Source organism: Melanerpes formicivorus, unplaced genomic scaffold (genome assembly GCF_026170545.1).
Source record: "Melanerpes formicivorus ecotype bairdi unplaced genomic scaffold, bMelFor1.0.p_v2 SCAF_2, whole genome shotgun sequence".
NCBI lineage: Eukaryota > Metazoa > Chordata > Aves > Piciformes > Picidae > Melanerpes > Melanerpes formicivorus.
This window is the reverse complement of record NW_027142354.1, coordinates 17,735,639-17,762,467: the sequence shown is the minus strand read 5'-3', so window position 1 is coordinate 17,762,467 and position 26,829 is coordinate 17,735,639. Positions and strand designations below refer to the sequence as shown.

At 45.5% G+C, this 26,829-nt stretch overlaps 1 protein-coding gene across 1 annotated transcript; it reads right to left on the bottom strand.

The window, feature by feature from the left end:
* Positions 1–118: 118 nt before the first annotated feature.
* Positions 119–26,799, bottom strand: ZC3H12D (zinc finger CCCH-type containing 12D). The gene is made up of 7 exons (XM_068152199.1): positions 25,801–26,799; positions 24,923–25,667; positions 12,726–13,153; positions 9,107–9,246; positions 6,637–6,871; positions 4,873–4,979; positions 119–4,178 (listed from the first exon to the last, which is right to left on the bottom strand). Exons 3-7 carry the CDS (start codon positions 13,094–13,096, stop codon positions 3,142–3,144), a joined length of 1,890 nt encoding a protein of 629 aa, XP_068008300.1. The 5' UTR covers positions 13,097–13,153; positions 24,923–25,667; positions 25,801–26,799; the 3' UTR covers positions 119–3,141.
* Between the last annotated feature and the right edge of the window lie 30 nt (positions 26,800–26,829).

The following is a 26,829-nucleotide window of genomic DNA, read 5'->3' as shown; positions in this document are numbered from 1 at the left end:
CTATTGCAAGGGTGGCTTCCACCCCTGACTTTGCAGTGAAATATTTTCGTCTAGTTTTTGTAGCCCCTAATAAAGGAGGTTGTCTATGACCTCCTAACATTTTGGGAAAGCCTGACAGAAGAGAAAGAAAGAGGATTCATTCTTATGATTTTTTTATGGTTTTAATTTACTTGGCAATGCTGTAAATCTCCCTTAGGAAAGCAGCCTGTCTTCTGGAGGATTGCTCTACTGCTTCCAACTTCTTCTAAAAGAGTCTTGACAACCAAAAGTCAAAGAACATCAAGGGCTTTCCGAGCCTGTCGGGATTTACGGATTCATTTTCAGTTTGGCAGCAAGAGCTGGATCTGAATGCGTCTCAGCAGAGATACCAAATAGTAATAGCCTCCCACCCTGCCTGTGCAAAAGCTGCCACCTCCTTTCTTCTTAGCAGCCCCTTCCTTTACCTCGGGAGCTGACAAAGCCAAAAAGAAATCCTCCTGCCTTGGAAATGTCAGCGGCTCTGCAGCAGAAACTCCCAAGTCCCAGATGCTTGTGCTGTGGTGAAATAATGAAACAGGCTGTGCTTTCCATGGGCTCTTTGCCAGCTGCACAGTCCCTCTCAAACAGGCGGTGACACAGCACTGCTGCTGAGCTGCCCTTTGAATAAGAGCTCCATGAGAAAAAACACTCTGGTGAGTAGAGAGCCAAGATAAATCAAGATCTGTTTAGCACCAAAGTCTGAGTTAGTCAGAAACTTTCTCAGCAGAATGTGTATTCTATGTACTTTGCTGATAGAATCCTCTGAATAAGACAGAATCCTGTAAATACAACAGCAATTAAAGAAAAACGAGTTATTAAACATCAAGAGGTGGTCTTGAACGACCACCGAATTCCTGTACATCCGCAAAGGAAAAGGAGAAAAGCCTATGCGTGTCTCCAGCAAGCCGAGGGCACTATGTAAAGGCAGTGTGCCAGTTTCTCTGTAGATTTTAAATGCTTTCTGTATGGAAATATGTAATGCACATTCCAGACATAAAAATAAATGTTGACATGTGCAGTTCTGTCCCACTCCATTGCTCTGCGTACAGCCTACCTCCACAATCCAAAGGAGAATGTCTTGGAGCCAAGCACATGGCCGTAAGTGGTTGAACTGACACGGGATACTTTGTTTCCTGAAGACTCTTTAAATACCACCACCACCAAAGAGAAAAACCTGCTGGTCGTTTCCAAAGGGAAGCAAGTCCAGTTGTTACCACTTTCAAAACAAGAAATGCATCATGAGATAATGTCACTAAAGGTAAATTGCTGCTCCTTAGACACCCTCTCACAAGCAGAAGGTTTCAGAGCTGGTCAGTCAGGGCCATGTTTAATTTCTGCCTGGGACCAACTGCACTTCAGCGAAGAACCTAACAGAGATACTGCAGGGTCAGGCAGTTTGTAAAGCCCACATGAATGCTGGCTCTAGTGAAGCATCAGTGTTAAGAGGAACTGGGGGGGAGGGGGAAGAGTAACTAAAACTAAAAAAAATAAGACATTATTCAGACCAAAGTGTTCTAGCTGACCACTTTATCATGTGTTAAAGCATTTCTAAAACATGTCATACCGACATACTTGAACTTTGGTATAATGCCAAAAACCTTCAAGATCAACCTTAACATTTTAATTCAGCGGAATGATGCAGGGATTAGCAGCTTTACAGCTTACCGGAAACCAAACGTGTCCTAACCGAACACAGCCTAAATGTTTGCAATCATAAACCAGCAATATAAATGCTTTATCAAACCATGTTTGAGATTTAAAAGTTAACAGTAGTTGGGGTTTTTCTCTGCTACAACAGGAGTACTTCAATGCTGCTGAAGTTTTTTTTTTTTCCCCTTTCTCTTGGCACCATCTTTGTTTTTCCTTTCTTTGAGTTAACAGCCCTGAGCCTACAGTCCACATGAGGAGTTGCATTGAAGAGGATTTCCCTGATTTCACTTACATTGTGTGTGATCCTTGAGAAATGCACCTGCAGCTAGCTTCAAGTGCTCTGGTGTACGTCCACCACCTCTGCTAGTGACTCTGCCTTATAAACATGAGGTGTGTCTCGGAAAGCTCAGGGCTACAGGCCTGTATCAAGCACTAGCATGGACTCAAAGATGCCAGCTCTGTGTGACCATTTTAGGCTGTGCTTTTAAGAAAGGGACAGTTGCTGGAACACTCTGGCTGAATGTTTTGAAAACAAAGATATTCTAAAGGAATTTCATTGGTAGAATGCAAGTTTTAGTTCAGTTTGAATCTCAGTCAGTCCGTCTGTCTTTTTCAGCCTGTCTGTTTCAGTCTCTCTCCGAGCAACAGCTGTGCGGGATGAAGTTAACCTTGAACTAACAGATAAACTAATTCTTGCATACACTTTGAGCTAACAAAATTTCCTCCTTAATAATTGCCTTTTCTCTCTCTCTAACCCTTTTTGGGGAAAAAGGGAGGTAGGGGGAGGGAGGGGATACGGGGGGGGACCCTCCTGGCTGGAGGAGGGAGTTTTGTTCTGCATTACGTTCTTTGCTGTATATGTTGTAAATACTGTATATTGTGTATATATTCATCTGCATCTCATCCTGCTTGTAAATATAGCTCTCATCCATTTCTGCTTCTCTGACTGAGTTAGCTGTGGTTTCTTTGGGGGGGGGGGGGGGGAACTGAACTTTCTCTCACCACCACACTGTGTTAGGGGAAATAGGCCAGGTTACTTTATATTCTAGCTGAGCAAGTGGTCATAGGGTCATCTATGGAGACCCCTTTACTGGGGACCATGGAGCATGGCTCTTCTACAGTATCAGAACAATAGGCTGGTACTTGAAAATATGTTCAGTGTCTCAAGGTATTAATGAAGACCTATGCCATCCTAAACCCAGTCACCAGTTAGGTTCAAATGCTGATAGCCCAGTTACCCTGAGCCTTAACATTCACTTCCACGGGAGGTGAATGAGATTCCACTGCAGTGAACAGTGGCCTTTGCCCTGAGTCAGTGCCCAATGCTACATTGCTGGTTGGTGCTTATATTTGTGCTCCTGGAACAGTTATAACCCTTGTCATAAAGCACTCTATTAATACTTAGTTAAGCCTCAGAGCAGCATCTTTTTTCCCTGGGACATGTGCTAATGGTAAAGGTTTGATCTGGAGACCTCACAAGTTTCTGTGTCTTTGAATGAGTAAAGTCAAACTATCAACATCCTTGATACCAGGGTACAAAGCCATGATGTGGTTCACCTCACTGTAAGGGAAAAGGGAGCACAGCTCTCTGTGTATGTTTGTTTGCTGAGCAGGAGGTGGCTTTGCAGCTGGGTTGGGCCAGTGGTCACTGTAAGAGGCATCACAGTAATCATAGGCTTTCTGGAAGAAGCCAAATCCATTGCTGGAGTCTAACAGAGTGGGCTGCTGTGGAGACCACCTGGGGAAATGGTGCTGCTGCAGCTGATGCTCATTGTAAAACTGAAGTGCATCAGGGGGAAGAGTTGCTGACTGTGGCAAAACATGGTGTTGAGGCTCCAGGGCCTGTTTGTGCTGAGCACCATCAGGGATGTAGCAACTCCTCTGCCCTGTCGTGTGCATGCTGCAGCACCCCCAAGGCCAGTTGTGGTCTGGGCGCATCCTGCCCCGCACTGGTGGGAGCACTGTTTGCTGAGAAAGGCATCCCCCTAAGCAGGCATGGTCCAAGCTACAGAGGTGATGAGGCAAGTATGGGTTGTGCCTGAAGTCACCACAATCATGAGGACTGTCTGTCAGGTCTCTGCTGTGAAAGTTATCTGCAGGCCAGTTGTAGTCGTAGGTGTCATCACTGATTGATAGAAGTGACATCTTCTCCAGGAGAGGCTGATCTTTCATTGGCTTTGGCTGTAGCAACTGCTGGTCCAGTCCCAGGACAGAACTAGGGCCATTGGCCCAGGAACTGGACAGCTGCTCAGGACAGCTCCCACAGGACCACTCTGGACAGTAGGAGGCCCCTGTACTGCCACCAGCATCTTGCAGCATTTCTGTGCAGCTGCCAGGATGTGCAGGCTCTCCTCCAGTCCCATAAGGCGAGTGGTTACACTTCCCCTCTTTCACCAGGCTTAACAAGACTGTTGTATTGCCCCTGAGCTCATCAGCAACTGAGAGCTGAGCATGGTGTGGTCTCTCTGGGTGGTTAAACTTGCATTTATTGCCATAGGTGCATTTTTTACCTGAAAGAATCAAAAAATAATCAAGCAGGTTATTGGTAGCAGCCAGATCTATGCACCCATCACTTCTCTCCCCAGCACTGACCATTTGCAGGGGCATGGTTAGCACAAACAGCAAAGATGGGAAGTGCTATTTTCCAGTTCAGTATTTCTGACCCCACATTTAAATACTGCTGAGCTAATACTTCAGGGTGAAGCAGCACTGACAGCAAGTTCCTGCTATTTTGGAAGAGTCTAATTTATGTTCCAGTTGCTGCATTCAGTGGGCTGGGAGACCTGCTGCTGTGAAGGGTTGCTTTAAAAACTGGTCGAGGGCTTTGTCTCTGAGAAACCTGCACAGTATTGGAAATCTGTTGGGAGGGGAGAGAGGGCAAATGTTTGTGTGGCCTTTCCCAAGTGCAAGAGTGCATATCCACTGCAAAATGAGAAGTGTGTGCAGGCTGGGAGGTCAGCATGGTCACGGTGTCTGGTTTGGGTGCTGCATGCACGCAAGGAGGGAGATGCCAGAAGCGGCTGCTGCCTCTGCTGAGAGTGAAGCCACTTAAGCAGCATCACATGTTTGAGTCACCTTGACTCTACCACACAAAGCAGGACAGCAAGTGCAACAGCACTTGCCCTTAGCCAAAAGAAAGTACCTCTGGACAGCAAGGGGTGGGAGGAAGAGGGCTGGCAGGTCACAGCACAGGGAGAAACCCACCATAGGGGCAAGGCTGCCATTTTGGTTCGGGAAGCACTGGCTTTTTGCTGAGGAACGTACGAAGAGTGGGTCCGTGCCGGCCTAAGGGATCATCAGGAGGCATAAACCTGAAAAAGGAAAAAGTCACAGGGAAACAAAAATACCTCAAGCTTTTTGAGCTGAAGTACCATCACAACTTGTGACACAAGCTTAGGGTTGAATAGCCTTGTGATCCTTTTGTGGCCTGAAGGCCGCCTGGTTTTCAGAAGTTAGGCTGTGTTACTAGACACAATGCCCTTCTGCCTGCCATGACAATAATGCTTCATCTTCAGAGTTGTTGTTTTTCCTAACAATTCAAAATGGGAAAAGCACAACGGCTTAGAGTAGCTCTGGCTGGCCAGCAGCCCCAGCTGTGGCAGTGTTGCTTCCTTTTTCTCTGTAGCAGCATCAACCTCTTCTCTGGTGCCAGCACTGCAATCTTCATTATCAGCTCCTTTCCACAACAAACTCTTCTCTTGGTTAATGCTTGTAGGAGAATGAGAATTGAAAAGCCAGTAGTTAATTTGGAGCTACAGCTGGCCATGTATGTGGTGTGATAAACAGGATTCAGTAAAGGCTTCCTGCAAAATGCTCAGACAAAACTGTTAATTCTGTGCCAGTACCTGCATGTGATGCTTTAGGAAGAAAATTCATTAGCATCTTTGGATTTGCTTGCAAATCAATCTGCACTGCGCTCAGCCATGGAACAACTCTCTGTCAAATAAAGGGAGACAAAGGGAGGCATCCAGGGAATTTGGCTATCCACATAATGGGACTAAAGCTTCTGACTTTAGGCTATGGTTTTAGAGAAGATCCCAAATCTGTGCAAGAAGGTCCTGCTGAAAGTGTTCACATGGGCTTCACAGTAATGGCTAGACTTTCTGAGGAAGGGTTCTGAAAAGGGCTGGCAATCCCTGTGAAACAGGGGGGGGGGGAAAAATTGTATAAATACTTGTAACCCATTAATAACTTGGAGATAGTGGGATGGAGCTCTGAGGAACACAGTGTGCTGATGTTCAGTGGCTGCATTTCTGTGAGCAGTGTTACAAGGAAGCTTAAAAGCAGAGACAAGCATTCCCATCCAGTTTTGTGGTGGGAGAGCCAAGTCTCTATCCTGACCCATGGAGAATGATGCTGTTGTGAGGCAGCTTCCCTGCTTACATTCATCCATGCATGCTGGACCTCTCCAAGTGCACTTCCCCAGCCAAACTAGCAGCTAACATGCAACTTTGCTGCTAGGAAACTTGGACAAGGTTAGTACCTACAGACTAAGGCAAATACCTTTCCCAGTGGGGATGGATAAGGGCCAGAGAGACCAGTCCTTGTCTCTCTTCTATAAAGTTGTGATTACGAAAGAATAGGTGAAAGTGCTGCTGTGCCTCATGGGGGAATCAATAATGCTACCAGATAGCAAACCTCTTCTCACAGATTTAATTGTCTGTCTTTTAGGAAATAGAAATTGAAAGATACAAAGCCTTGGTGTATCATCCCTGTTTGGATGGGAGAGAAGGAAACCTGGTTTCTGGTATTGCCAATCAAATAGAGAAGTTCATTGAAGAGTGACATGGGGGATTTAAGACCAAAGCTGAGGGAATGTGATTAAAAGAAATGAGATAAGAAAAGGTGCAGTAAATTCCTTTCAGAAAAAGGCTCACATACTCTGCTACTGGCAGGAGGTGCATTGGTGTTGGGCCTGACTTGGCCCCTGATGTTCAAATTTGACATGGTTTAACAACTGTCCCTTACCTGTTGCTGACAAACGAGTACATGAGTAGTCGCTGCTCAATAAACCATTTCCACTCAGGGTTTTCATTCTGGAGGTCCCGGTAATGGTCATTGGAAACAATGACACCATCCATCTCGTAAGCAACTTTCACTATATAGCGATCCTTGTAGCAAACCACCCTCTTGCCTTTCACCTTCCGGGATGGGGTGTACACAAGGATCGATTGCTTTTCAAGTTCTTCAAGAATGTGCTGATCTGGTGACAGAAACAGAAAGGAGGATAGGGGTGTTTAAAAAGATAAACTGATTAATTACTAACAACCAGGTCTCAACTATGTGCTAGAAACTTACAAGAATCTAAAGATAGGATAGGATAGGATAGGATAGGATAGGATAGGATAGGATAGGATAGGATAGGATAGGATAGGATAGGATAGGATAGGATAGGATAGGATAGGATAGGATAGGATAGGATAGGATAGGATAGGCCAAACCAGGTTGGAAGAGACTTTTGAGATCATCAAGTCTAACCTATCATCCAACACCATCCAATCAACTAAACCACGGCACCAAGCACCCCATCCACTCTCTGAATTCTGACACATGTCCCTTCTCTGTTCAAAGGACCGAGGCTTCCTTATCCATAGCAAACTGAAAAAGCTCATTATAAAGCCAGGACTTATTTTTGGTTTTCCTGGTGCACTCTGCTTGTCATGACTACCAAAATGAGACTCATTAGAAGGTTTGTTGCTTGGGTTTTTTTCCTTTAATGTTTTTTTTCCCAGCACAAGGACATATCATCACTTATAGGTCCAACACTTCAAAGTTGAACTGTGCTATCTTCTCTAAAGAGCAACAAAATCAAAAACATTCTATTTGCCTGCACTGACTGGAGATAAAGTCAGGAGATGTCCTATTTTGATTCTGTAGAGTTAACAAGAAGATATTAAACATTTTTTCCCTTGTCTTTTACTATACAATAGCACTGTGGTTATAAAATATACAAGATAAGAATGCTGTTAACAAAAACTGGCATATCATTCACAGAAGAGTGAAACAGATTATTGTTTTGCACTGCATCATTAAAAGTCTTTTAAATTTCAAAGGGCAAATTAAACATTTCCTTCTTGCACTGAGTCTGAAAGATTCTTTAGCAGTAGAAGGCTACAGATCGGTGAGTGGTACAGAGCCACATCCTTACATGGAAAGCAGTTGAGTTGCTGACCAGAAGTCCACACGTCCCTTTTCTGCAATAACAGACTAGCACACAAAACCAGAATGTTACCTAATGTGGTCAATGGACATGGCAGAAACATAGTCAAGAAAGAATAAGGTAGCCAAAAAGAATGAAAGCTTACAAATCCAAGTCTACATAAGTAACAATTTGAGAAGGAGACTGTATTACAGACCTTCCTGAGTTTAAATTCATATGAAGCACCAGGAATAGAATAGAATAGACCAGACAAGGTTGGAAAAGGCCTTCGAGATCATCAAGTCCAACCTATCACCCAACACCATCCAATCAACTAAACCATGGCACCAAGCACCCCATCCAGTCTCCTCTCAAACACCTCCAGTGATGGTGACTCCACCACCTCCCTGGGTGGTGAGCAAATGGTGACAGCATCAAACTCCAGATGTTGCAGAACTTCAGGCAGCTTATAGTGGTGTGTTTTTCAAATGCATAAATATCTGGTGGGTATTTGGCAGCTTGAATATTAGCCCTTTTACAAAAGCCTGTACTTGTAAAATGTGATACACCCTGTTTTAAGTGTTATTTGTAAAATGCTGGCTTGAATTCTACACTGGCACACTGAAGTGCCTTCAATGCACTTTTTAACCTGCTAGCTGCTAGAAAGCTCTTAACCAGCCTGATAGGATCTTTACTTGAAAACAAAATATGCCAGCCTGTTAAAACCAAACCAAAACAAACCCCACCACAACAAAAAAAAACCCACCACTTATTTTGTTGCTATGGAGGACATTGACTTGTTATTCCTGCCTTGCAGAAAGACAGATCCTCAACCACCTCATCTGCAGACAGCAAGCTGCTGGTACAAATCTGGCAGATCTATTTCCATACAAACTGAATCTCACCATCCTCCACAGACCAGCTGATGCATTTCCTTCTCCTGGAAGAGGTTCCCATGTAGCTCCTGTATTAGGCTAACAGATAATAGTCTTGCAGTAGTGAATGTGTTGGATACTGCTGATTTGCATAATGTGTGCAGTAGTGTCATCATCTCCTGGCTGGCCTTAAAAGCTCTGCAGACTCATCATGAGCTAACAAACTCCTTTGACTCAGCTGGCAGCAACATGTGCTTACAAAGCAGAAGGCTCAAAGCAGTGTAATGAAGCCTTGTAAGCAGTTTTAGCTGCTAGCCAGGAGCATGCAGGAATAAATTAGTCACTAAGTGATGGAAACTTGATACACAACTTGTGCTGTTCTTGCCTCGACAGGGCGAAACTGTACAGGACTTTTCACACCTACCTGTAATAGGACTGTCTTGTCGAGGAGCCTCCTTTCTCCAGAGTGGAACAAAAACCTTGATGTGTGTGTGCCCCCTCTCTTGAAACCAATCCACTGCCAGCTGGATCCCCCAGCAGGAGAATACCTCTTTGTTTCCATGACTATGAAAAAAGTGGAGGAGGGTGAGGCAAAGGTTTCAAGAAGTTTAGAGTTCTCTTTAACTGAGCCAGTAGTGAAAAAGCAAAATAAACAGCTTTTGTGTCATTCAGCAGTTCCCAAGGAAACAACCTGGTAGGGTGTCCTGGTTGGACAGATCCAAACACTCCCTCCAGCAGAATGAGAAACTTGTTATCTGAAGTTTGGATAAGTTTCTAAGTTTGAATACTTAAAAGCGGAGTTGCCCTATCCCCCATATCTGAACCGCCTGCTGCCTAAGCTTCTTGCTTCCATCTGTATCTGGATGGACTTGAGTACCTGAGTCAGGCCCTTCAAGTGCCTTGTCTGATAATGGTTTGAGGAATGGGAGTTTCTTGTAGCACAAGCAGAAACCTACAGGGGCCTCTTGCAAGAAACAAAGTGTGAGAATTTTCTTCTGTGCTAACTGTGATTTCAGGGATTGCAGTGTCTGAAGCTGCTGCAACTATGATCATAGGTTCACTGTCAGACTGTACAAAACCTGTACCGGGGAGGATGGGAAATGCTGAAAAGACACTAAACCAGGGACAGAATCTGAGAAGAAATGGTCAGAAGCATTTCAGGCCCATCTTTCTGTTGCCCTAGTAGGTGGACTTTGTCCTCACAAAGAGGGAGGAAAGCCCTAGGGCAGGCACTGTAGAGGAATTCAGGCACGGTGGGGTCTGAAGAATTACCAAAATCCAGAGCAAGACAAATAAAATTGCTTCAAGAAAAATTATTAGAGGCCATATCCTTACCAAGTTTCTCATGTAATTTACTTATCTAAAATGTCACTACAATGCAGTGGTTTTGTGCAAAGGAAGGCAATTTGTGAACTACATCTGCACAAGGAAATAAAGCTAAACGCTACACAAAGTGCTAAAATGGATAAACTCTATGGTTGCATTTTGAGCTTTCTGGGTGGTGCTACCACACTCTTACTCAGGCTTTCACCTGGGCAAAGCGTGACTCTCTTGGTTGCTACACCTACCTGCTGTGATCAACCAGTTGAGGATTATGCCACAGCCTTGAATATTTCTCCCCACTGCCATTCCCTGGATTTCATCTCTAGGGTCTGCCTACAGCAGCCTCATAACCAAAGCGCCATTTTTACACCTGATAAAATGTTCAGTGCTGACATGGTGAAACATTCAGAAGAAGAAACTTGGGGGTTTATTACTAGATAAAAAGAAAGGCTGGGTTTGTTTAGCTTGGAAGAGAGTGAGGGGGTAGAGCTCATTAATACTTGCAAATATCTAAAAGGTGAGTGTCAGGAAGGTGGCGCCAGACTCTTCTCAGTGGTGCCCAGTGACAGGACAAGGGGCAATGGACACAAACTGGAACACTGGAGGGTCCACATAAACATAAGGAAAAAAATCTTCACTTTTGAGGGTGGCAGAGTACTGGAACAGGCTGATTGATCATTTCTTTTGCAGAGAGACAAAACTGACACCCTAAGGAGGGTGTAGGGTGAAAACGCAGATGAGGCAGGCGATCTGGGAGCTGCATGAGCTCATGGCCCAGCCAAAGCTAAGCAATTTTGCTCTATTGTGTACTTTTCAACCCTCACAAGCTGCCCTGACCTTTTTTGGATGGGATTTCTCCCTTCATCCAGAAGATGGCATCATTTGCTTAGGCTCCTGTTGCTCTGGGTGTTCTTGTCCACTTTGCCCTCTAATCAGAGGGCATGTGGTCTCATCCCACCTCTCGGAATCACAGAACTGTCAAGGTTAGAAAGGACCTCAAAGACCATCTAGTTTCAACCCCCCTGCCATGGGCAGGGACACTTCACACTAGATCAGGTTGCTCAGAGCCACATCCAGTCTGGCCTTACAGATTTCCAGGGATGGGGCTTCTACAGCCTCTCTGGGCAACCTTTTCCAGTGTCTCACCACCCTCATGGTGAAGAACTTCTTCCTATCATCCAATATGAGCCTAGCCACATCCAGTTTTGCTCCATTCCCCCTAGTCCTACCACTACCCATCATCTTAAGACCCTCACCAGCCTTCTTGTAGGCCCCTTCAGATACTGGAAGGCCACAATAAGGTGTCCTTGGAGCCTTATCTTCTCCAGACTGAACAGCCCCAACTCTCTCAGTCTGTTTCCATAGGAGACGTGCTCCAGCCCTCTAATCATCCTCATGGCTCTTCTCTGGACACATTCCAGCGTGTCCATATCTTTCCTGTAGTAGGGGCTGCAGCACTGGACATAGTGCTCATGAGAGTGGTGTAGAGGGAGAGACTCACCTTCCTCGACCTGTTGGCCACACTTGTCTTGATGCACTCCAGGATACAGTTGGCTTTCTGGGCTGCAAGTGCACACTGCTGGCTCATGTTGAGTTTCTCATCCACCAGCACCCCCAAGCCCTTTTCTTGAGGGCTGCTCTCAAGCCAGTCACTGCCCAGCCTATACATGTGCTTGAATTGCTCAGACCCAGGTGCAGGACCCTGCACTTGGTCTTCTTGAACCTCATGACAATGGCTTGGGCCCACCTCTCCAGCCTGTCAAGGTCCCCTTCCCTCATACAAGAGCTGATCAAAAGAGCAAGATTTCCTCATCCCTGTTTCAGCCTGCAGGGATGGGTTGGCCCTACTGCATAGACAGTGAAGCTAGTGGGCAAATCCAGTGGATAGCCAGCATGTCCTGGACTCCCAGTTACCTGGGCCTCTGGTTAGTCATATTGCTTGGGTAAACAGAGCCCAATCCCCTGCTTCCTTTGGACTTCCCATCAACATGGATGTGCCAGGCTCCCCACTTGTACGAGTGCCTTCACAGTGTCTGGGCACTGCTTAGGACATATAAGTGGCCAGGATGGCTTGCTATGACATTTCCCAGAAAGAGAATCAATTAAGGAGAAAATTAGACTGTTCAGTACAAGTCAGCTGTCAGTTCCCTGATATTTCCACAAAAAATAAGCCAAACTGAAAACCAACACAAACAAGCTGGAAGCACTGCTGAGGTTTACTTGCAAGTCAAAACAGTACAACTATGATGATGTTAGGAACTACAGTCACCTGTCTTTACTTTCCCTCTCCTACTTAGGTTAGTTGGGCTCTTCTGTCTGTTTATCACTTTTTTGTATCACTCAGCATCTAGGTTCAGCAATGCTAGGTGCCCCTGTGAAAAAGCAGGGAAATACAATGGTGAGCTGCTGAAATATCAATGGGAGAGTGAGCTGATGAATCATGCTGCCATAAACACTGGTGGTTAGCTATCTGATGGCTTATAAAAGGTCACAATGCAGAGTGAGGCAGTGATTGCATTTGGTGTCCATATTTATGGGCACAGAGGCAGCAGTCCCTGGAAACTCTGCCTCAGCCAAAGAACAGGAGTAAGTGGTGGTTCATACATGACATATCAGTGTGTCAGGGCACCTCTCATTTGAAGAAAAAGCATGATTCAAGCATCAGCTTTAAAATGTGAAAGCCTTGGAGGAAGAAATTCCTTTTAGAAAACAGAGCTTACCTCATTGCAACATTGCTGCCATCGATCACAATGGGTCTCAAGTAATTGGAAGAATCACTTTCATCTTCTCTAAACCACTTTGGCCCTGGCGTAGTGCTACACGATCCACGGGCAACAAGTTCTAGCGAGGAAGGCTGAGCCTGGTTCTCCACAGCTTGAGGTTTACTTCCCATCCGAATCAGCTCTTTCAACACATCATCCTCCAGGGCCTCTTGGCCTAAGTTCTCCAGCACCTTGCAGATGTCCTGCTTATCATAGCCCAGTTTGCAGAAAAAGTCCAGCTTGCTCTTGTGCCCTTCCACCTCTGCTGTAGAACGCGGTGGTACTGGTTTGCTAGACAGTGAACTGGCCAGTGCCATCTTAGCAGGCATTTACTTTCCTCTAAATCCAGTGCTCCTGTTTCCCCAGCCTTGTCCAATAGCCATCAGCTTCAGGGAGAGAAAGATTAGAAACAATGAAATGCAAGTGTTAAGAAAGAACACCAATCTCCCCTATGCCTAGTGCACAGCAAAGAGAGTTGATCTATCTGATCAACTGTCTTCTCTCTGAAGGCACCATCCAGTCTTCTCCTGGTATTAAAGCACTTTTCTGGTCCACTCTTGTTTATAAAAGCACTGGTGTGTCCCCTGCAATGTTTGTCACTCTCCAGGCATTGTGTCAGACAGGTGTCATCCTACCTCATGAGCTATGCAAGCCTGTTTGTACCCAGGCGCGCTGTCTACGTAAGTTTGCTCTCCAGCCGTATCTCACAGGAAATGATACAAGAGACGGTGTAAGAGGGGATTTTCAGTTTGCTCAGTGTGGTTTATGAGCCAGAGATAAGAATCTATTGAATGTTGTTGAATGAGCTCAGAGGCCGTAGCAACAAGTATAGCAAATTTCATCGAGTGATTTAAGGAAATGCTTGCAAAGTGGCCAGGAACTCTGAGGTTGCTTTTGTAGTTTTGTCTTTCCTAGCGTCTGCTCTCCTGTGCTCACCCAGACAGGCCTTACGCAATTCTGTCACGCATCTGTTCCGGTGATGCCCGGCTCTGACTCTTTTCATGCTATTGCTACTTCATTGAGAACTTTTCTATTCAGAGAAGCAGCTTGGGTTTTGAAAGCTGCTGTTTGGGCAGTGGTTGGAGGCAGGCAATCTGAAGAGTGGTTTCAATTTTACTTATATTTATTACCATGAGAAACTGGTATTTCAGAAATGAGTGTGCAGAAGTAGCAGAAAGCTACTTCAAGCTTCTGCAGTACTGCACTAGTTACATTTCTGCTCTACCCAGTAAATGAAGGCTATAAAGGAGCTGTGGTGGGTTGAAATTACCCACCCCACCCCAACTGATTGGAGAATTACTCCCAAAATAAAATTCCCAGACCAGCTGAGTTGGAAGCAAATGAAGCTGTATTTACAAGCAAAACTAAAATCTAGAAGTATGAAATGTGATGAGTATGTACAAAATACACAACATTTATGTGTATTTACAATTTATAAACAACACAAGAACCCTCCCTGGCCAAAACCAGAGGCTGCCAATAGCTCCCCCCGTCTCGCCCCCTCACCCCACTTTCCCCAGACAAGAGAAAGAGGAGAAAAACAGAGAGGCTTGTTAGTACTTAGCCACAACAAACAAACACAGCCAAGGGCAGCAAGCCAGCAGAAGCAACCAGCTAGTATCAGTTACAGGCAAGAGCCAAGAAGTGAGAGTTAGTTCATACAACTAACTTTATGTTAGTTATCAGACCATGAGATTATTTAGATCTTATCACTATTTTTCTTTTACATTCAATGGTAATTTATCTACATCCTATCACTTTCTACTCAAGATCTGTGGAAAATTTCTCAGGCATCAGCCTCAAACTGCCACAGCAGCATACTCAGACATATCCAGAGCTGCTTCAGACCAACAAGCACAAGAACAGAAAGACACACATGGTGACCTCTCATCCATCAAGCCAAACATTTTCAGTCACTATTGGGATACTTGCACCAAAGCTTCTTTTGCCACATCTCTGCAGTTATTGCTGCTACCTGGATAAAAGCTGTGCCTGTTTCACCTGCTCACTAATTGTAGCCAGCAGTGACACAGAATTAAATGACCAACAACTACCTATATGACAAGCGCAGAGCCACAACCACACAGTACCCATCAGCTCCCCTTGCCAGTCTGCCCTGCATGCTGCAGGCCTCCTGACAACCCCCTGCTCAGAACTGGGCCACCTCCACAAGGTCAGAAGCTGAAACCATCTAGAGGAATGCATGGGATTATTGGAGGTATTGTAGAGAGAGAGACAGGAGAAGAGCCTGAGTGCAATCCTCCCCAAGGCATGAAGAGCCCCTCCCCCCGCCCCAGTTGTGAGAAAGAAGTCTGCACTGGGTTCACTTAATTTTAAACTGGTTATTTCAGCAGGGGAACCTGGCAATTAGTTATAATCCCACCTCATACAACATTTACCTTTACTTTTCTGTGTGGCCTTATACCTTTCAGTTATTCTTCTGTAAGAAATCTAGCACTCTGTTAACAAAGTGACAAATAGCATCAGCAGGATAAAAAAATCTCTTCTGTATGTCGTATACCTAAGGAGAAAGCAGCTACCATGTGTTTTTTTCCATCTGAACCAAAGCGTTGCTTACTTTAGCCGGCAGACTTGACTGGTTTTCCTCACAGAACAGCCCTCAAGTGGAACAGTTTTTACATCTATTCCTTGCTTTTAATTCATGGACCGAAGATGAAAAAGTATTTGCCTCCTTATTCACTACTGAAATGATTTCTCAGCTCTGAACTCCACTAATGTACCCAGCCATAGCTGAAGCTGGCCACAGCTGGTCAAGCAGTTTGGAAAATCCTGCTTCCAGATGTGTGGTCCAAGGCTCCAAACACCTAACATGTACTGCTTGATTTGCATTTGATGTCTAGATTATTTTAATAAAACATTGTGAATGAGAAACTTTAGTTGCTATCTGTCCTCATGCTGAAAATATTTAATTACTTATTTGGATAGCCCTGACTATTATTTTTAAAAACCTGTACTTCTATCTATTCTGATCCCCCTTTTTTTTTTTAATATCAGAGCAATTTCCCACATCAGCATCACGCTGTGTTGTGTGCATGCTTGTCCTAGATTGCATTGGAAAGCAGATCAAAGGTAGAATTTGACCACACAGCATTCCATCTGCACAGGGAGCAGTGACCATGTCCATCTTAGGGCCACAAGGATGATCAGAGGGCTGGAACACCTCTCCTATGAGGACAGACTGAAGGAGTTGGGGCTGTTCAGTCTGCAGAAGAGAAGGCTCCATGGTGACCTAATTGTGGGCTTCCAGTATCTGAAGGGGGCCTACAGGAAGGCTGGGGAGGGACTTCTCAGGATCTCAGGTAGTGATAGGACTAGGGGGAATGGAATGAAGCTGGAGGTGGGGAGATTCAGGCTGGATGTGAGGAGGAAGTTCTTCACCATGAGAGTGGTGAAACCCTGGAATGGGTTGTCCAGGAAGGTGGTTGGGGCCCCGTCCCTGGAGGTGTTTAAGACCAGGCTGGATGAGGCTCTGTCCAGCCTGATCTAGTGTGGGGTGTCCCTGCCCATGGCAGGGGGGTTGGAACTGGATGATCCTTGTGGTCTCTTCCAACCCTGACTGATACTACTATGATACTATGATCTTGCAGGCTGCACCTCACAGCCCCAGCAGCACACAAGAACATGCTGGATGAAGGCTTCTCAACATGACAACATGCTGGATGAAGGCTTCTCGCCATGACAACATGCTGGATGAAGGCTTCTCACCATGACATTTTCCAGCCTCATCCTAGGAAGTCCTGATCCTGTGGTTCACATCTACACACTTTGCATGCTGGCACATAGAGGCAGCATTTGCAGGGTTTGCCCCCCTGTGCAACCCTTGGTTTGTTGAGCTGGGGCAGTGCATGGGAAACACTGAGCTCTGGGTTACTGCCTGGGGCTGATACAAACCAGTATCAGCTATCAGCAGCAACATGAACAAAAACAAATGTCAGGAGGAGAAATTCTGCATCACAGAGTCCATCTCTTGCTATCATAAACAGGTTGTGAAATCTCATTTATAAACTTTATGACCTTTGTTCTCAAACTTCTTAGATTTCCTCCTGCCACTTTCTGCCCCCTCACTTCAGCAGACCCTGTTGGGAAGCTGCTTTGGTTCTCCCTCCACTGAGACCCAAAGTCTTCTCATTTCCAGGCAAAAGTTATCCACAGGTAATCTTGTGCCCACCTTGTGTTCTAGCTTAAAAAATTACCCCTCTAGCTGCAATGTTGTGCAGCCTCTTAACACAACTAGACAGACAGACAGGCACAGGGAATGGCTTTAGTCATATTTCCAAAATACTATTTTAATCTTAACATTTTAGTTATTGAAAAAAAAAATACTTTTTGACCAAAAGTCTGAGACACCTCTCAAAGTCTTTTGTCTTTTTTATTTTTTGACAGATCTGGAAAATTAGAAAATAATAATTTAATTTAAAAACAAAACAAACCAAAAACTTTCCAAAATAGCATAGATTATGGTCTAATTCCTCACCTCTTATGACTTCAAAGAATAGGTTTGCCTAGTCCTTCCACCAGGTGTGTGTTTCACTTGTAAACAGCCAGAGCAGGCCCAAGTGCCCACAGGTGTGTGTTCAAGAAGCACCTCTTGTAGCATCAGGACACAGAACCACAAGGACCAGCTTGACTATGAGAGAGCTAGGGCTCCTCAAAGTCTCCATGAAAACCTCACAGGCAGGGGGCAGAGTGGACACGGCCCCAGCCATGCCTGATACTGGTGAAGTCAGAGCAAGTTTGGGTGTTATCTAAACTAGGCATGCATGCCGAGTAACACCGGGAGCACAGGAACAGCTCCCAGCCACACTAGTGCTCCTTCTTGCACCTTAGGTCTGGGCCACCTCTCCTTCTACTACTGTCCCTGAAAATCATGTTGCAAAACACCTCAGCCTGACAGCCTATTCAAGCCCTTCCAGGAGCTGTTTCTTTGAAAGAGAGTGAGTGGCTCTGCTTCCAGAAAACCAGGAATTTTTACTTTCACAAATCAGAGATGTACATAAACCCTTAATAACAAGACCAGCCATTTATTGTCTTGAGGAAAACACTTGCTTTTGTCCTCCCCACTGCATTTGCCAAAAACAACATAACCAAACTCCCTAGAGAGCAAGCTGTACTCACAGGTAGCTCTGCACCTTACCTGACAGCTGCTCTTTCTGTGTCCCAGCAGTACTGTTCCACCATTCACGAGCCAGAGGCAGGATTCGGAGCAGCACTGGGCTCACAAGGAAGTGGTCAGCCTGTATTTAGAGACTTAATGACAAGGCTGGTGTCAAGTGAGCGCAAACAAGCACAGTGAGCAGGTTAGAGCTCATTCTACAGGAAGGTTTTACTTCCTCGTTTGGCTGTCCAGACTCTCATTTAACTGTGCAGGTTGACAAACGTTCACTTCATCTCTCAAAAGGGCAAAAAAACCAAACCAAAACAAAGAGGTTCCACACAAATCTTAGTTCTGAGTCACAGGCAAAGGTTAACTAAACCCAGTCTGGCAGGGCTTCACAACACTGGGCAGTGCTAAAATGGCATACGAATTCTGAGGTAAGTGAAAAGTTTTCCACCAGGAAAACTTAACCAAACTATTTCAGCCTCATTCCTCTTGCATCTCACAGATTTCTGACCTTCAGGAAGGGGGGGAGGTGGGGGAAGGGTGTTGCAGAGGACTCAAAAATCAGTATTTTGCTTAGCATTTAATATTGCAAAGCCTCATTTCAACACCTCCACATCTGAGAGCACCTGCTCTGGAAGACTGCAGTACAATATCAAAAATCAAACCAACCCCTCCTAACTGACTCACGCCTCATTTGAAAGCCTACTTCAGAGACACACAGCCTGTCCACAGCAAAGACAGAAAGGCATTTCCCAGTAGAAACCCGAGGTTTTCCTCTGCTTGTTGCTTATCTTGCTGCAAATAAATATTCCTGAAATCCCCTTTTAGGCAGCAGGAAGCATTGGAGACTCAAGGAGGAGTTAACATCTGGAACACTTTGGATGCTGCAGAGCAACTCTTCAGGCACTGCGTTCTTTGTCCATAGGGCCAGGGAGGGTGGAGGGGTAGCCCTTTCTGATAGGAGAGCACCTTTGCCACTGTTGCAATGGAACACATCAGAGCAGGGCTGCCCTTTCTTGCACAGAAATTCTTCCCTACTTGCTTACTCTGTGGGAGGAAGCTTGGTGGCCAAATCCTTTGTGGTGACATCCTGTTTATTCCAAAGACTGGCTGCTGGTAAGCAAGCCTCACCACCGCTTCCCAGATGGTTCCAGTTGATGGTTATGTCTCTGCATCACACCCAAGCCCTCAGAAACTCTCTGGGACCCAGGCTGTCCAGCTGCTGTGTAAAGCAGTGCCCAGGCAGTTACCAGATGAAGAGCAGCACACTGCCTCCTCTACCTTGCTTCCTGCACAAAAGTTCCCCTGATCCACAAAAGTCTGGCTGAGCAGGTTAGGGGCTACAGAAATAGGAAAGTGTAAGAGCAGAACACCCACACCTCTGGAGAAGAAGGATCTTCTTTGCTCTGTTTAAGCTTGCAGCATACCACATACCTCATCACAAGACCACCCCAGAGCAGTACTAATGGAAAGCGACATCTACTGCAAGGAGAGCAACAGAGCGAAGCATTTGACTTTGCATAATACTATTTTCAGTCCTACTTCTCAGAAAAAAAAAAGGGGGGGGGGGGGGGGGTGTCTTTTACTACATTAGCAAGAACAAACCAGAGCTTATAAAAAGAAATGAGAAGGAAATCAGATAATTTTGCACTTGTCTTTCATTCACATTGAAACAACTAAATGCATCTACTGTAAAAAACCATGAGCAAAAGACTCCAACGTCATTAAAATTCTATCCAGCCAGGAAGACCCCCTCCCAGTCCCTGAAATCTGTTATGAACCTTTACCTGGCAATTGCTAATTGAGAAGCAAAGGACCATGAGAAAGAAAGGATCATGTTTATTTTTTTCAGATAATCTCAATCTCTTTTGTTCACCAGCACTGGTAAACATTTGAGCCCAACCCAAGGCTGTGGTTTTGTAGACATTTCCCTTCTCTGCTGTGCTCTGTTGAGCTGACAAGCACACCAAGTTTCCCCAGTGCAAAGATTTGCTGCTGCTCAATGACATTGTTATGTTCAAGAGGGAAAGAGCTGCAGTGGGTGAAGTTTATAGAGGGGGTGATCCCCTCACTAGGGCAAGTTCCTATGTTCAGTTGCAGACTGTGGATTTACTGGTTTGTGAAACAATTAGACCTGCACCAGAAAGAACCATTGCCAACCTTAAAGCAATACAGCCTTGTTGTGGTAGCTCTTGGAGGCTACAGAGAATCACCCTGTGCAAAACCACTTTCCTGGTGGTGTTAGACTTTCATATGGAAAAAAACCACATTCCCTTGGAACTGATAGTGTGGATCATCACAGGTGTTTTTGCCGACACACCCCAGTGAGCTCTTTGCTTTGCTAAAGGGAACGGTCATTTACTGCATCAGCACCAGAGAAAAGTGTTATTAATTACTCTATCCTCTGAAAAAGTTCACCTGCTGGGAAACCCAAAAATGTTTAAGTTGCCATAGCATCACTGTGGAAATTTTTTAGCCTCTATCCAGCAGAAGACAATCAGAATAAAGCAAGCAATTAAACAAATGCAGGTGTATTGCCAGGAATATTTTAAGTAGTTTCTGGAACTAATACATTCTCCATTCTGCTTCAAGCAAGAGTATCTCCCTATCACCTTCACAAGGCTTGGGTGAGACCTTCAATGCTATAATCTCTCAATTCAGTCTCCTGCTTCACTAACAAGTTGCTGTTACAGTCCCAGTTTAAAATACGACGTCTCACACACCGTTAGGTAAAGTCTAGACATTTTCTTCCAGTGAAATTCTCTTCCTGTTGGAGACCCTGGAAATTTTGACTTGATCCAGGTGTTCACCATGAAAATTTACATCACTAATTTACCAGGGCTTGCTAGAGTGTTGGACCAGTTATTGATGGGCAGCCCTGTATTCAATCTGGTAAAGAGTCAGTATCTTTAGAAGAGATATTTTTACGTGCCTGTCTTTCTTCTCTCAACAAAATTACACAGCAGTAGTGAGCACTCTATCTGACCACATGTGGTGGGTTGAAGACCAGAAAAGGACTGATTTCAATAGTACAGCTAAGGGCAAGCTCTTTCACTTCTTGGAAAATTACAATCCCATCACAAGATCTGATGAAGCAGGATCCCAGCTCGTTGTTTTTTTCCTAAAATGTCTATTTTTCCTCTGCCTTTAAATACAAAAAGGTACTGTTATGACTCAAGTGTTTTCCACTGGGCTTATAATAAAAAGTACCTTTTACAATCAAAAAGTCCCAAACAAGTTTCAAGTTCAAAAGCCAGCTGCTGTTCAATTTAAGTTTACAGAAAGCTCTGGGAACCATCTTTCAGCTTCAATGATTTATCATATGCATGGAAGACTTAAACCTTAACATGGTTTACTGATGCCTTTTAACATAGCTACTGTATTTAACCAAGATCACACTGGCTTGCTCACTGAGAAAAAAACACGTTGCCAGTAAACAGATTAAGAGTTTTACATAAAAATACTGCCCTGCACCTGCAAGTATTGCTCTCTACAACTACCTGAAGGGGGGTTGTAGACAGGTAGAGGTTGGTCTCTTCTCCCAGGCAGCCAGCACCAGAACATGAGGACACAGTCTCAGGCTGCGCCAGGGGAGGTTCAGGGTGGAGGTCAGGAGGAAGTTTTACACAGAGAGAGTCATTGCCCATTGGAATGGGCTGCCTGTGGAGGTGGTGGAGTCACCATCGCTGGAGGTGTTCAGGAGACTTGACAGGGTGCTTGGTGCCATGGTTTAGTTGGTTGGGTTGTGTTGGATGATAGGTTGGACGTGATGATCTTGAAGGTCTCTTCCAACCTGGTTTATTCTATTCTATAAAACAGTGCAGTTTAATGTTTATCAAATTGCTTATGCTCTCTCCTATGTATGCAACAGATGATTGATAGGAGAGACATCATCCATGCTCTAAGAAGCTTCTAAGCTAAACCTGTCCTCCTTGTCAGTAACATATAGGTTTTACATGGGAAAATCAGGCTGTAGAAGGGTGAGATGAACAAAGGTCACAACATTAATAGATGAGGGGCGTGCAACTGATGTCGTTTACCTGGACCTGAGCAAAGCCTTCGACACTGTCCTGCTCCACATCTTGGTCTCCAAACTGGTGACACATGGGTTTGATGGGTGGACCACTAGATGGATAAAAGAACTGGCTTGATAGCCACACCCAAAGAGTGGCTGTCAATGGCTCCATGTCCCAGTAGAGGCCAGTGACAAGCGGAGTCCCTCAGGGATCAGTCCTGGGACCTGTCTTGTTCAACATCTTTGTGGGTGACATGGACAGTGGCATTGAGTGCACCCTCAGCAAGTTTGCTGATGACACCAAGCTGTGTGGTGCAGCAGACACGCTGGAGGGAAAGGAGGCCATCCAGAGGGACCTTGACAGGCTGGAGAGGTGGGCATAAGCCAACCTCATGCAGGGTCCTGCATCTGGGTCAAGGCAATCCCAGGCACAGATACAGGCTGGGCAGTGACTGGCTGGAAAGCAGCCCTGAGGAGAGAGACTTGGGGGTGCTGGAGGACAAGAAGCTCAACATGAGCTCTCAATGTGCACTTGCAGCCTGGAAAGCCAATCAGATCCTGGACTGCATCAAGAGAAGTGTGGCCAGCAGGTCAAGGGAGGTGATCCTCCCCCTCTACTCAGCTCTGGTGAGACCCCACCTGGAGTACTGCATCCAGTTCTGGAGCCCCTATTACAAGAGGGATGTGGAGGTGCTGGAACATGTCCAGAGAAAGGCCACGAGGATGATCAGAGGGCTGGAGTACCTCTCATATGAGGACAGACTGAAGGAGTTGGGGCTGTTCAGTCTGGAGAAGGCTCTGAGGTGACCTAATTGTGGCTTTCCAGGATCTGAAGGGGGCCTACAAGAAGGCTGGGGAGGGATTTCTCAGGATCTCAGGTAGTGATAGGACTAGAGGGAATGGAATGAAGCTGGAGGTGGGGAGATCAGGCTGGATGTGAGGAGGAAGTTTTTCACCATGAGAGTGGTGAAGCCCTGGAATGGGTTGTCCAGGGAGGTGGTTGAGGCCCCGTCCCTGGAGATGTTTAAGACCAGGCTGGATGAGGCTCTGGCCAGCCTGATGTAGTGTGGGGTGTCCCTGCCCATGGCAGGGGGTTGGGAGTAGATGATCCTTGTGGTCCCTTGTGATGCTATTATGAAGGTAAGAGCAGCAATAGACTCAGAAATGCTTCTGAACTTCTTGAAAATGTTGAATGCAGCTTCTTAAATGTGCAATTAAAATGCTTGTTAAATAACTAGTAGTTTGGGAGTGTGCTTTGTTATGTTTTGGGGTTTTAACAAGCATAAGGAAAGCAGGTAGAATTTTACCTACAGAGTGAAGATTCTTGTCAGCCCAGAACCCGGGGCGCATGGCGTGCTCTTCCATCCATCCATGCATGAACCTATGCAGAACAACTCTTTCAGCACACATGTCAAAGGAGGAGCAAACACCAAGTCACTGTACCAAAACAGGATTTTGATGAACCAATGCTTACATTTTGCTAGCTCTCTAATCCACTCCAAGCATAACCTGGGTTCATACTTGGGGAGTTTGATAAACACAGTCATGATCTTTGAGAAAAGAAGCAGGAAGCCATCAGCAGAGAAGGCCAACAGACATCAGGCAGAGGACACACCAGGATGAATGCAGGGTTATCATCAATGTTTTGGGTCATTGCTTACTGTATCACCCAGACTAGAATGCCATCTACTTGTATACAATCCTTATGTTACTTTACTGACTTGCATGATATCCATCATGGGTAACAAATTTGTTACTTCCCTTGAGATAAGGGAATTCAATAGAATACTCTAAGGAGCTGTCTTTTACATCTTTAACCCTTGAACAGAGAGCATGAAGCCTTCCCTTTCAGACAAGCTCAGCTAAGTCAAAGTGAAGAATGACATTTGTGCTGCAACATATTCTATGTTATTCTCAACATTATAGAGGATCATGGGGTGTTGTTTTCCATTTTCTTTAACTACCACAAACACCAGAGGTGAACACTGAAACTGAGGCTGGATATAGAAGAAGTGTGAACTCTCATTAGAACAAAAGAAGTCAATTCCAGCTCTCAGATAATAAAAGGTCCATGTCCACTCCAAGCCCTCTGGCAGGACAGGACAGGAAGAGCAGGAAATATTTGTGGTTTCCGCTGACCGTGTGGCTCTTTCATGTCCTTTCCAGAAGGACCACGTGTGCGCAACCAGAACTTCCGATGACTGCAGCAATAAATCCCAACTTACCCAGACCGCTTGCCAGCCCTTCCGAAGGGGAGGCTGAGGGGGGACCTCATCACAACCTCTACAACTACCACAAAGGAGGCTGGAGTGACATGGGGGGTTGCTCTCTTCTCACAGAAAACAGGCTCAAATCATGCCAAGAGAGGCTCAAGTCATGTATTAAGAAGCATTGCTTCACAGAAAGGGCTATCAGGCATTGGAACAGGCTGCACAGGGAGATGGTGGAGACAACATCCCTGGCAGCATTTAAAAGGTGTGCGGAAGTGATGCTGAAGGATGCGGTTTAGTTGTGGTGGCTTAGCAGTAGTGGTGGGATTGTGAGCTCTATGTGAGTAGAGGCACTTGATGATCACAAAGGTCTCTTCCAACATCAACAGTTCTGAGACTTCACGTGTACCAGATGAGCTGTGATCCCCCCCACGCTAGCAGAGTAAACCAGACACGCAGCCTTCTTTAGAGGTCCCTACAATTAAGTACTTGCCTCCAAATAGGGAGTTTTCATGCCATCATTTAATCTTTTATTAATATCACCTAATTTTTGGACATCCACATTTGAAAGTCTCCTCCTACCCAGGTAATTTTGTCAATCTGACAATACTAAGCACTAAGGCATATTGAAAATCAGAAACTTGAAACCTTCTGGAAGTATTTACTTTTCAACCCTTTATTCTGAAGGCTGGCCAATGTGAACTGACTGCTTACTTTTGTACTGTACTCACATACAACAAGTAAATGCTTAAAACCAGAAAGTGTGAGAAAAAAGCCACTTCTGCAGCAGAGAAGAAAGCACACTCACCTGAAACAGGGTGTTTGCTTATACAAAGTTCTGTATTTCCCAGAGGTGGCTGGAGGTAGCTGAATCCTAGTAACCCCTGTTGCAACTTTGTGCTAAGTCACTTTTACACTCTCTCTTCCATAAGAGGATCTCTGATGTTCGGCAAGAATCCAGCTTTTTCTCAAGACTGGAGGCCTCCTTCCTCTTTCTATGCCTAACATTTCCTAAAAGCAGCAAGAACTTAATTACTTGATCATAGAATCACAGAATGCACTGGCTTGGAGGGGATCTTTGAAGGTCTTATCCAGCCACCCCGCAGTGAACAGGGACATCAACTCCACATCCTTTTCAATTTTTGCCAGTGGTTTGGAGGGGGTTTTTTTGTTTGTTTTTTTAGTGTTTTGGGGTGAGGTTTTTTTGCATGTTAAAAGCATGATGTGGAAAAGAACCAAGGACAGCAATCCAGTACAGGCTAAAAGGAGGAGGAGTTAGAGAAAACCTAGTACCTCAACAGCATGACCTCAAATGCATCATATCGTAGCCCAGTACAGTTCTGTGGAAGTCTTCTTATGCCAAGACTGAAGGTAGAAACTTTCATGACAGAACAGTGAGCAGTCCTCAGCCCCAGGCCCCTTGACAGAGTCCTCTGGGGCAGCAGGCCCTGCACTCTTGTTCAGACTCCACAAGGACTGGCTCAGGCCCCTGCAAGTGCTCAGTGGCTTTTGGCAGGAGACAGCTATGGAAACCCTGGACTTCCGGTTCCATGCTTTGAAACACACAAAAGTTAGAAATGAGTGATTCAGAAAAGGCAGCTTCTTGGGCAAATACACTTTGTCTTTAACAAAGCAAGGGCAGGGTAAATGCAGGGTAAACACAATACCCTCTGTATTTCTGCTCACCTTGGCTCTGCATATTCTCAGCATCTCTCCTGGACTGCTTAAAGATCTGCTTTTGTTCCTTCAGTACCAGCCTCCCCATTCAGTGGGACTTGGACAGGCTGGAGAGCTGGGCAGGGAGAAATATAACAAAGTTCAAAAAGGGCAAGTGTAAGAGACTTGCACCTAGGTAAAGAACAACCCCATGTACCAGTACAGGTTGGGGACTGAGCTGCTGGAGAGTAGTGAAGGGGAAAAGGACCTGGGGCTCCTAGTGATGGAAGGCTGACCATGAGCCAGCAGTGTGCTCCTCTGGCCAAGAAGGCCAGCGGCATCCTAGGGTGTATTAGGTACAAGGGGTGTGGTCAGTAGGCCAAGAGAGGTTCTCCTCCCTCTACTCTGTCCTGGTGAGGCTACACCTGGAATATTGTGTCCAATTCTGGGCCCCTTGGTTCAAGAAGAACAAGGAACTGCTTGGAAGAGTCCAGTGCAGAGCCATGAAAATGATTAAGGGAGTGGAATATCTTCCTTACAAGGAGAGACTGAGGGAGCTGAGGCTCTTTAGCTTAGCAAAGAGGAGACTGAGAGGTGACCTCATTTCATGTTTATAAATACATAAAGGGTGAGTGCCAAGAGGATGGAGCCAGGCACTTCTCAGTGATTCCCAATGACAGGACAGGGGGCAATGGGTGGAAGTTGAAGCATAGGAAGTTCCACAGAAGCGGGAGGAAGAATTATTTTACTGTGAGGGTAACAGAACACTGGAAGAGGCTGCCCAGGGGGGTTGTAGAGTCTCCCTCTCTGGAGATATTCAAAACTTGCCTGGATCCATTCCTGTGCGATCTGGTATAGGTGATCCTGCTCTGGCAGGGGGGTTGCACTAGATGATCTCTCAAGGTCCCTTCCAGCCCCTGATATTCTGTGATTCTGTAATAGAAGCACCTTAATCAGAAGTTCACTTTCTGCACACAGTCCATCCAAATGCTTGAGCCAAGCACAGCTGCTGGCCCTCCAGGGCAGAATAGTTTGCAGCAGCTCTTCTTAGCTGCCTTG

Coding starts and splice junctions, on each gene's coding strand:
- ZC3H12D (XM_068152199.1), bottom strand. CDS start 13,096: ATGCCTGCTAAGATGGCACTGGCCAGTTCACTGTCTAGCAAACCAGTA. Junction 4,980..6,636: donor TACTCGTTTGTCAGCAACAG/GTAAGGGACAGT, acceptor TTCCTTTTTCAG/GTTTATGCCTCCTGATGATC. Junction 4,179..4,872: donor ATGGCAGCCTTGCCCCTATG/GTGGGTTTCTCC, acceptor TGATTCTTTCAG/GTAAAAAATGCACCTATGGC.